Source organism: Monopterus albus, unplaced genomic scaffold (genome assembly GCF_001952655.1).
Source record: "Monopterus albus unplaced genomic scaffold, M_albus_1.0 scaffold320.1, whole genome shotgun sequence".
In the NCBI taxonomy this organism is placed as follows: domain Eukaryota; kingdom Metazoa; phylum Chordata; class Actinopteri; order Synbranchiformes; family Synbranchidae; genus Monopterus; species Monopterus albus.
Window position 1 is genome coordinate 415,113 of NW_018128200.1, and position 10,644 is coordinate 425,756.

Here is a 10,644-nt window from a genome sequence, read left to right on the forward strand (position 1 = left end):
TTTTGAAGTTACTGGGTCTGCCTCGTCTCTTAGTTAGCAATGGTAAAAAGAACCGATGCAACAGGGGATAACACCATCATCCCTTATGTGGCTGGTTTATCGGAGAAGCTAAAAAGGATATTTCACAACCACAATGTCCCAGTTAACTTTAAACCAGGGAACACCCTGCGGCAGAGACTGGTCCACCCGAAGGACAAAACACCCAGACATAAACAGAGTAATGTGTTGTATGCAATTAAGTGTAGTCAGGAGTGTAACGACTTGTACATTGGTGAAACTAAGCATCCGCTTCACAAACGCATGGCCCAACACAGGAGGGCCAACTCCAGTGGACCAGAGTCAGCAGTCCACCTCCACCTGAGGGACAAAGGACATTCTTTTGAGGACAGTGAAGTCCAGATCCTCTCCAGAGAACATCGCTAGTTTGAGAGAGGAGTTAAGGAAGCTATTTTTGTAAAAATAGAACACCCCTCACTAAATAGGGGTGGTGGACTAAGACACAACTTGTCTTCTATCTACAATCCTGTTTTGAGATCTCTGCCCAAACATGCCCACCAGGACAATAGGCGTCAGTCGACAGGGGAGGTTTCAAAGACAGGTAACGACTCTCACAGATACTGGGCTATAACGACTCAGTCGTTAAGGGACTGAAACCACACCGAGGGGGATAAATATCTCTGGCTCAACACCAGTCAGTCAGAACTGATGAAGCCTCTTGGATGAGAGGTGAAATGCCTTCGACCTAGAAATCTAGTCCAGTTCATTTTTTCTAAGTTTTTTCAGCTTAGGGGTATGAATGTGTATTTGCTGACCTGTGAACACAACTTTGAGCCAGAGTGATGAGATGCTGCAGGACCTCCTCCTGGGACAAAACCTTAGTACCATGCCTCCACAGAAGCTCACCACTGGAGCCTAACACACACAGCACCCGAAGAACCTGAGATGATGAAAGAGGAGGCAGAGAAAAGGAGAATGTTAGAGGAGTAAAAGATTATATACAGGATACTGATGTAGTCATTCCTGTTCACCCTCAGTTCTCTGCCCTAGCCAGAGCTACTGGCGAGGGAAGTTGCCCAAGGCCATCCATCATCACAGCTTTGGTGTCTTTTGTGCAGTACAGCTGGAAAGTTGTCCCAAGGGTATTTTTACCACACCGGTCAGATTCTCCCTACACACACTCCACCCTAACCATGAGTATATGCAGCTGCTTTGCTCTCCCTCACACATATGTATGACACGCAAATACATGCGTGTATATGGATGTTCACAAAAAGAAGCATGTGACTAAAGGAATATTCAGGTTTCAGTTTTTCTCCTTATTTGCATCAGGGAGTAACCTGTTCTGTGTCTACCCTAAGTATCATTCAGCATAAGCTCCTAAACTTGATTTTCTGTGGCCATCACTTCTCGCAGCTTCTCCCCCCACTCCATCTTTTCCCATGCTGTTTTTCCTGTCTGGTCACTCCTCCAGAGAGGGAGGCAGCTGACTGAGTCAAAGGAGGAAAAGACTTGTTTTCTACTGCGTGAGGCCCTGTTAACACACATCCAGCTGAGAACACAGTGACATTCCTCCTGCATATCGCGATGATTATTATTTCTTTCAAGGCCATAATCAGTTATTAGAGCTTTAAAATGAAACTTGCTTAAGCTTAACAGGATCTGTGCGGGTGGAGAGCAGAGCAAGTGGGTGCATGCAGTGTCTTGGATGTAAACATCTGTGTGGGTGACAGTAGGTAGGTAGGTACTTTATTGATCCCACAGTGGGGAAATTTATGTACAGTGCATTTCTAATTTTCTGTTGCTCTGACTGACTCTGATACAGCAGAAATTACTGGTGCAACTTCATCCACTGTCAAGGTGCAAAAACTTAGGAAAACAAAGTAGAAACCAAAAAGTTTGGCAACACTTGCAGTGTTCCAAGTAACTTTAGTGCAAAGATAAAGACCAATGCATTTTGGGATAAAGCCTTCGTCAGGGTCCATTGAAAACACACAACAAGTAGTTCCATAAATAGTACAAGTATATAGAAAAAAATCCTTTAAAACCACATTAACATAATTACAAATATCTCAAGAATGAGAAACGTATTTCCAATGCAGTCCAACTTATTTTTAGCCACACTAGTGGTGTGGCTCTGTGGATCATTATCATCAACTTTATTTATATAGCACATTTAACACAGCCGAAGCTGACCAAAGTGCTTAACACAATATCCACAACACCCCTTAAAAAACAACAATGTCAGTCAATATTTTATCACAGTATCATTTATGTAGCCATAAAGTGCACAACTTTTGAAAATTATCAAAATGGTAATCAGCTGTAAACATTAAAGAGTCATCTTCAGACAGTATTTTTAACTCATGGAGCTAACTTTACCTTAATTTGCCAGCTAGTTATAGCTAAGCTATAACTAGATTATACTCTTCCAGCAACAGTTGTTATTTGTTGCCACAATCAAGGACCTGCTGTTTAAAAATTTCGTTGTGGTACAAATGCCACTGTTATCATTTTAAATGTTAATGTACGACTGTAAGTTTGACAGTCAGAAGCAGCATTATGGGTCTTGGGCTTAGCTAACGGTCAATTTTAGCACAATATCATGTGTAGCTGACAAATGCATATTTATTACATTTTTAATCTTGTTTTAATGAGTCCAAACCTTTGATTGAGATGAATTCTGAATTCATACAAATATCATTCAAATATACAGTAGTATTTTCCAACCGTGGAGCTCCAACTTTTGCTGAATTAGTTAGCCAACTATAGCTGATGCCAAATTGACAGTCAGCTAGAAATAAGAATCTCACGTAGAGTAAATCTGTTTGAAATCAAGAACCTACTCTTTCAAAATGTAAGAATTTTGAGTTTTTAGACTAATTTTGGTGAATGTGTGACACATCATTGTAAACTGTAGTCAACATTTGCTGCAAATTGAAAAGCTTGACAGGCACAGCAACAGTACAGTTAATTAAACATCTCCCAACATGCTCCGAACAATCGCCACACACAGTTGTAACAGACATTTGGGCACAGTTACAGGAAACGCATCACACCTGACTGTTGGCAAACATCCAATTCAAGAATATTAGGACTGAGATAAAATACTCGTATAACTCATTTTAGCCAAATCATCTCAAAAATACCTTTATTTTAATTGCTGTTGACAAGGACCGATGGGATTGCATCTGTGACAGCTCTAATAAGCAGAAAGAGACACTGAAATTTAGAGTGAAGGTAAAAACCCATAAAACAGTGCTGAATTTGAGTTTTGCATTTGTTTCTTCTATTCACCACTGTCTTATGTGAATCATCTAATATCCATTTATAGAGGCTTCAGAGAGTACTGTATTCTGACCACTTTTGCACACTTTGTGGAGTAGATTTCATTTTAAATGGATACATTTGCCTTTTTGCCCAGCAATCTAAACATAAGGACAGAGCATAAACATTTACATTTATTTAAAATGTATTTAAAGCTATCAAAAATTAAACATTCTCATATAGTAAAGTATTCAGACCTGTCCTGTGACACTGCAAATTGAGGTCAGGTGTATCCTGTTTGACTTAATTATCCATGAGCAATGTCTAGAACTTGGCTGGAGTCCACCAAACTGAATTGGTCAAACATAGTTTAGAAAAGCACATACCTGTATATATAATAATGTGAAATGGATGAAGTCTGGGACCACCAAGACTTGCCTGGAGTCGGCTAGCTGGCCAAACCGAGTAACCTAGTCTGATGAGACAAAAATTAACTCCAAGCACTATGTCTGGTAGACACCAGGCACAATGCTTGCTTCAGTGGATTCCAGTGCGAGTTATGGCAACTGGCTCGTTGGGTTGGCGTGTCCTTGGCCCATCCTTGGCCCAGGGGAGGCTCCAATTAATGGGGCTGACACTTTAAATATTAACAGCTGGCCTATAAAGCAGTGCATGGCAAAAAATGTACAAACACATACAACAAGACAAGCTGAAACTCAACACTTACCGTACTTTCCGGACTATAAGCCGCTACTTTTGTCGCTTCATGCACACACCCTCATCATGGACAACACACGACAAAATGCATATGATGCCACTTAAAGTTACAGGCGATCAATCTGGCTGTCGAAATATCTCATGTTACAATGTGGACACCTGCGCTATGTACAACATGTTTTTTCGCCTTACATTTAGTAGGTACGGCTTATAGTCCGAAAATTACAGTATTAAACACACACCAGTCTGGAGCAGTGTGGAAACTCACATACAGTCAGTCCCTGCAATGTTTAGTCGTGTAAGCTCTGAAGGAGTGTTAACAGCAGGAAACAGAGAAGGACAAAGCAGGTCTGCTGACTGCCTTTATGAACACACTGAAAGGTCATTACCTTCTGTCCCTAAACAAAATTTGGGCGACATTTGTCCCTCCAAAACCTGTTAAAGTGACAGTCTACTAAATCTCTCATGAGAGTGTGTGAGTAAGTGAAGCAAGTGAGTGTCAGCTCACTGCCATTGTGCTTGGCGATGCCCCCCTGTGGCTGATTAGCCTCTCACGCAATCCTCTGCAAGATGGACTGTGGTTCAGTGTGGGGAATAAGAAAAACATATTTTTTTTTAGGAGTTCCTCTGTGTGATGACAGTACTTTGAGATTATGGCCTGTCACAGACTCACACAGGGAGCTTATACAAAGACACCAACAGTATAGTCCAACCAGGCATACAAGGTCTCAAACAAACAAACAATTGTACCTCCTGTAACATTTTTGTGTGTATGTGTGTGTGATCCCACCTTGGCCAAACACTGGGGGTGTTTCTCATGAAAAGCCAGCCTGATCAGGTTAGACAGGGTGGGCTCATCCAACCACTGAGGCCTCCTCCTCTTTTCCTCCTCTTCCAGTCTCCTCAGAACCCCATTCACTGACAGCTCCCTCACCTCGTACAGTGGGCACTGCAGTAGACACTGCAGGAGCCGGTTTGACAGTTGAGGGTCCCCCCAGAGTTCAGGGATCTCCACACTAGCACTGAGGGCCACCCGGGCCAAACTGAGCAGGAACTGGGTGCTGCCGGGTGCCAGTGTGGCAGCAGAAGTGTCGGAGGTGAACAGATCTGAGGATGTCAGGACGGGTAGAACGTTCTGACGGAGCTCACTGACCTCTGAATCTGACAAACATATGATGACAACATAGGATTAGGACACTTAGGGTCATTATATACAGTACAGGATACATTGTTATTATTACAAGTGTGCTGAAAAAACTTAGAAGAAGGCATCTGGACATAGTTTTAGGTAGAAGATGCTTCACCTCTCATCCAAGAGTCAAGAATCTTTATTGTCATTATGCAAAGCACAACAAAATTTTTTCCGGCAGCTCTCAGCTTAAAATTATTTACATAACACACAATTGTATAAGTCAATATAAAAATATGAACAAATAAAAAGGGATGTATGGGACCTAATCAGGTCAGCAGCATGTTACAGCAAGAATGTAGTAACATTATAAGGTGCAGCTCAGTGCAAATCTCAGCCTTTAGGGAAGAGGTGTGAGGTCCAGTGTTCTGTGTCTGTCCATAGGGGGAAGCTTGTGTGTATGACTAGAGGCTTCATCAGTTCTGCCTGAATGGTGGTGAGCAGGAGGTATTTATCCTACTGAGTGGTGTTTCAGTCCCTCGTCGGCCAACAGTGGCCAAAACAGCCATTTGGAAGTGGGAACACTGAACAAGATGGCGCCGCTGTATCTGGCCGGCTGCTTGTTCCTCCTATGCTTGTTTTGTTTTGTTATATTTGATGCTGCCTTAGTATTTTCTGTGCTGGTATATGATCACCTGACTCTCTTAGAACTACGTAACTCAATGTTTAGTTGTCCTAGTTTCCGCCAAGGCTATCAATCGAAGCTACCACCACCTCCGCTGGTGTCCATACCGCCTTTCCTTCAACGCTCTGCCTGCCCTTTCCCGAGCAGATCTCATCGGAGGCGACGCGGCAGGAGAGTGGGACTTCATGTTAAGTTGAAAACTTGCCTGAACTCACCAATGTGGACTGAGCACCTCCTGGAGCATGGCAACTGTGACTCTAGCTGGACTCTGAGCTATAACTATTGCTTCCTTCGACTGGTCGGCTTAGACGTCGACCCTCCTTACCCAGTCAGTACTATGCCCCACCCATCAACGTCTGTATTGGGGATGTATCAAAGTCGGCCATCTCTGACCACTCCATCAATTTTGAAGTCCTGGCACCATCAAGTGCATCCAGACCCATGGCCCTACACCAGCGCCGCAGGAATTATTATTCCCTTAATGGCTCCCAACTTTGCTGCTGCTTTCTTGGCCTCCGATTTTTACTCAGCAGAAGCTCTTAACCCTCCCACGTGTCCCGATGTCTTTCTCTCTTCATTTGACTCTATGTGCTCTCGGATTTTGGATTCCATCGCTCCCTTTAGAGGGATGAGAGCAAGAAATACTCCTGACCCATGGTTAAATGACACTACCCGTGCCTTGTGGAGACGCTGCAGACAGGTGGAGTGTAAATGGAGAAAGGATGGCCTGCACATCTCTCTGAACATTTTAAGGGACAGCCTGGTCTCTTATCAGAAAGCTGTAAAAGATGCTAAAACCCAATATCTGTCTAATATTATCTTGAAAAACAGTCACTGTCCCAGAGTTCTTTTCAATACCATCAATTCTGTTATAAATCCTGTTGTTGAAGGTCCATAATGATGTTACTATGGCCCTTGATGCCAAGCGCCCCGTTATTCTAGCTCTTCTAGATTTATCGGCAGCCTTTGGCACAGCTGACCATGCAGTTTTGCTCTCCCAGTTGGAACACCATGTTGGCCTGAGAGGCACGGTTCTAAAGTGGTTTACCTCTTTCCTGACCAATAGGACCTTCTCTGGCATGAGCGATTTCTCCTCCACCCTGTACAGCCCTTCTCACCTCAGGTGTTCCTCAAGGCTCAATTCTGGCCCTGCTACTTTTTTCTTTATATATGTAACCACTTGGTTCAATCATATCAAGGCATAATGTTCATTTTCATTTTTATGCAGATGACATTCAGATCTATGTGCTGCTGATACTAGACGATTCTAATGCACTTACCCCACTGTATCCGTGACAGAGTAAGATGGAGTACATGGTCTTTAGCCCAGATTCAGCTGCTGTTGTATCCAGTCTAGGTGTTTCAGTGTTAGCACCTTCATTCACCTATACCGTGAAAAATCTTGGAGTGATATTTGACAGCGGCTTTAATTTTGATAAGCAGGTCAGATGCGTGGTTAAAACCAGTTTTTTCACCTGAGACTCTTAACAAAGGTGAAGCCTTTCTTATCGCACACAGATTTAGAAAAAGCTACCCATGCTTTCATCACCTCGCGGCTGGACTACTGTAATGCCCTCTATGTCGGAATCTCTCAATTGCTTCTTCCTATGCTTCAGCTGGTTCAGAACGCTGCGGCTCGACTGTTGTCGAACACCCCCAGATATGCCCACATCACCCCTGTGCTTCACTCGCTACACTGGTTGCCAATACAGTCTAGAGTTGACTTCAAAGTGCTACTATTTGTATTTAAGTCCATGAATGGCCTCGCTCCTCCATACCTGTCAGATCTTCTCTCTTTCTATGCTTCACACAGAGCTCTGAGCTCTGCGCTCCTCAGAGCATCTGTCCCTGGTTGTCCCTTGGTCAAGACACAAAAAATGGGGTGATTGCTCCTTTGCTGTATATGGCCCCAGGCTCTGGAACTCCCTACCGCCAGAGCTACGGTCCATAACTGAGCTAGCGGCCTTTAGGTCAACTCTAAAAACCCATCTTTTTAGACAGGCCTTTGGTGCCTAACCCGTTCCAGTCTTAACCCATCTTTTAACTTGTTGTTTTACGCTGTTTGTGTCCTGATATGGAAGATTTTTACTCCTTCTCTTTTTAAAATTTGTGTTTTATTCTGTTTAGGTCTTGTTTTAGTAGTGTTTTTATTAGCATATACATGTTCTGTTGTGAAGCACTCTGTGCTCCTTTGGAGTTGTAAAGTGCTATATAAATAAACTATTATTATTATTATAACAATGTCCTCCAACAACTGAGTCATTGGAGTTTCCCCCCTGAGGAAAAGAGTGCCTTGGCGAAGGATGAAACCATCACAATCATTCCGGCAGACAAAGGCAAATGTACAGTAGTCCATAACTCAGCCAACTATCAGACCAGAGTTTCTAATCTCCTCAGTGACACCACCATCTATGAAGCACTGAAGAGGGACCCCACCAGTGACTACAAGAAGAAGGTTATAGACTGTTTACAGAAGCTGGAGAAGGAGGGAGTTATTGACCAGCGACTATAGACTACACCAGGGGTGGGCAAACTTTTTGACTCGCAGGCCACAATGGGTTCTAAAATTTGACAGCGGGGCCGGGCCGGGAGCAGAAGGATGGAGTGTTTGTGTGAACTAATATAAATTACATATAAAAGCCATTACACAAAATGTTTTGGCCTTTAACAGGTAGCTAAACATGAATATGCAAGGCTTATTGTACAAATTATTCTGCAAATGCATTATTTTCATAACACAGTAGAGAATTAAACCTTCAGTTAGTGGAACAGTGCTGTTGTTCTCCCTTTTTAGCCAGTGCATCAAAGTCTGGAGTTAGTTTTGTTGGGGCTATTCTCAGGATAGATCTGAGGTGTTGGTCAGTTAACAAGGATCTGTGACTGACTTTGTTGATGTTCATGATGCTGAACGTCTGCTCACGCACATAGGTCGAGCCAAACAACACCAGCATCTTCTGTGCTGTCCTCCTGAGGATTGGAAACATGGCTTCATTAAGTGAAGCATAGTTGAACTTCTTCTTTAAAACAGAGACTGAAGATCGATTAGTTTCAATTGCATCTCCTGTGGTGCTGTTTCAGGGTCTTGTGACAGGGGACAGGAACACCAGCTGAAGTGACTTGTCAATCTGAGAACCGACGGCAGAATTCTCTGTGCAGGTCACCCTGTGATTTGTTGTATTTCTTCATGTTTCGGGTGGCCTCTTTCTGCATGGCCAGTGTGGCAAAATGAGCGAAAGATTTGTTTGAAATTTGTCTGGAGAATAAAGTCAGCTTGAATTTGAAGGCTCTCACATTTGTGTACATGCCGTGCACAAACTGATCTTTCCTCTGTAGCTTCACGTTCAGCTCATTCATGTGTGAAAAAATGTCCACAGCAAACGCAAAGTCACAAAGCCAGTTCTCGTCGCTCAGCTCAGGAAATTCGTTGGATTTCCCCATTAACTCCAAAAATGTGCTAATCTCCTCTTTGAGCTCTAACACTTGTTGAAACACTTTGCCCAAACTTAACCAGCGGACATGAGAGTGGTAAAGTAAGTCCTGGTGATCTGCATCAGTTTCCTCCAGGAATGTAATAAACTGACGGTGCTGAAGTCCCCTTGCTCATATAAAGTTAACAGGTTTTATGACTGGATTCACAACATGATTAAGCTGCAATACAGACTTACACAGAGATTCCTGATGAATGATGCAGTGAAGGAAAATAACATCCTAGTCAGAGTTTTCCTCTTTCACTTTATCCTGGATTCTTTTCAGCAGCCCAATGTTTTTTCCAGTTAAATTTGGCGATCCATCTGTGGTGACATTGGCAAGTTCACTCCAAGGTAGCTTCATTTTCCTGATGACAGCAGAAACCCGGTCATATAAGTCCTCTTCCTTGCGTATTCCCTTTCAGGGACTCCATGGCCAAAAACTCCTCTGTTATCTCAAAACTGTCGTTAATCCCTCGTATAAAAATTAGGAGCTGGGCAGTGTCTTTTCTGCCATTACTTTCATCCAGTGTTAGTGAATAAAACTTAAAGGACTCCGCCTTTTTGTTTAACTCGCTGGATATATCTTCGTCAATCAATTCCACATGGTGAGTCACTGTCCTGTGTGATTAACTGATTTTTTTCAAACTTCCTTCCACAAGAGACCTGCTGTCTCTACCATGCATTCTTTCAAAAACTGGCCTTTGGAGAAAGGCTTACTAGCCTTTGCTAATTTGAATGCCAGCATAAAACTTGCCTTGGTACTTGATTCTTGAATTGCAGTTTGTCAGTAAAAACATTTTGCTGAGTCAGTTAATTAGCCATCAACCTCTGAGCAGTAGCTGTTGTCCACTCCTCATTAAACACTCGGCACTCACTGTCCACTTTTCTTTTCTTTGGTCTGCTCATTTTTACAAAAGGGGTCAATTATATGGTAATTGGTTTGGTTATATGGTAATTGGTTTGGTTTGGTTGTTTTGTGTTACATGTTGATTTCCTTTTTTTTCTTTTTCTCTTTTATTACATGCTTGGAATTAATTAATAAATAAATAATAAAATGGACAAGTTCGGCGGGCCGGATTAAAAAACCCAACGGGCCATAGTTTGCCCATGCCTGGACTACACCCTGGGAAAGCCATCCCTTGCATTTATGGCCGACCCAAAACACACAAGGAAGGAGCCCCACTAAGACCAATTGTCAGCAGTATTAAGTCTGTGACATACAACATAGCCAAACACATGGCCACCATTCTGGCACCTTTGGTGGGAAACGCACAACACCACATAACTAGAGAAATGCATTTCCTGTCAAAAATGCGTGTGGATGCTAATAAAAGCTAAAAGATCGTCCTGATAATGCCTGAAATCAATTGCTAAAACAG

General features: G+C 42.8%; 1 protein-coding gene across 4 annotated transcripts in view; it reads right to left on the reverse strand.

Moving 5' to 3' along the window:
• Nucleotides 1–10,644, reverse strand: part of thada (THADA armadillo repeat containing) — a 216,528-nt gene that overhangs the window by 49,638 nt on the left and 156,246 nt on the right. For 2 of the 4 annotated variants that reach the window (XM_020624135.1, XM_020624136.1), the window contains exons 32-33: nucleotides 4,772–5,142; nucleotides 813–937 (exon numbers count right to left, since the gene is read on the reverse strand). In XM_020624135.1, coding sequence (XP_020479791.1) covers nucleotides 813–937; nucleotides 4,772–5,142 — 496 coding nt within the window. Of the gene's footprint in view, nucleotides 1–812; nucleotides 938–3,650; nucleotides 3,740–3,772; nucleotides 3,896–4,771; nucleotides 5,143–10,644 lie in introns of those variants that run through there. The other 2 variants (XR_002276928.1, XM_020624137.1) reach the window with 2 other exon arrangements.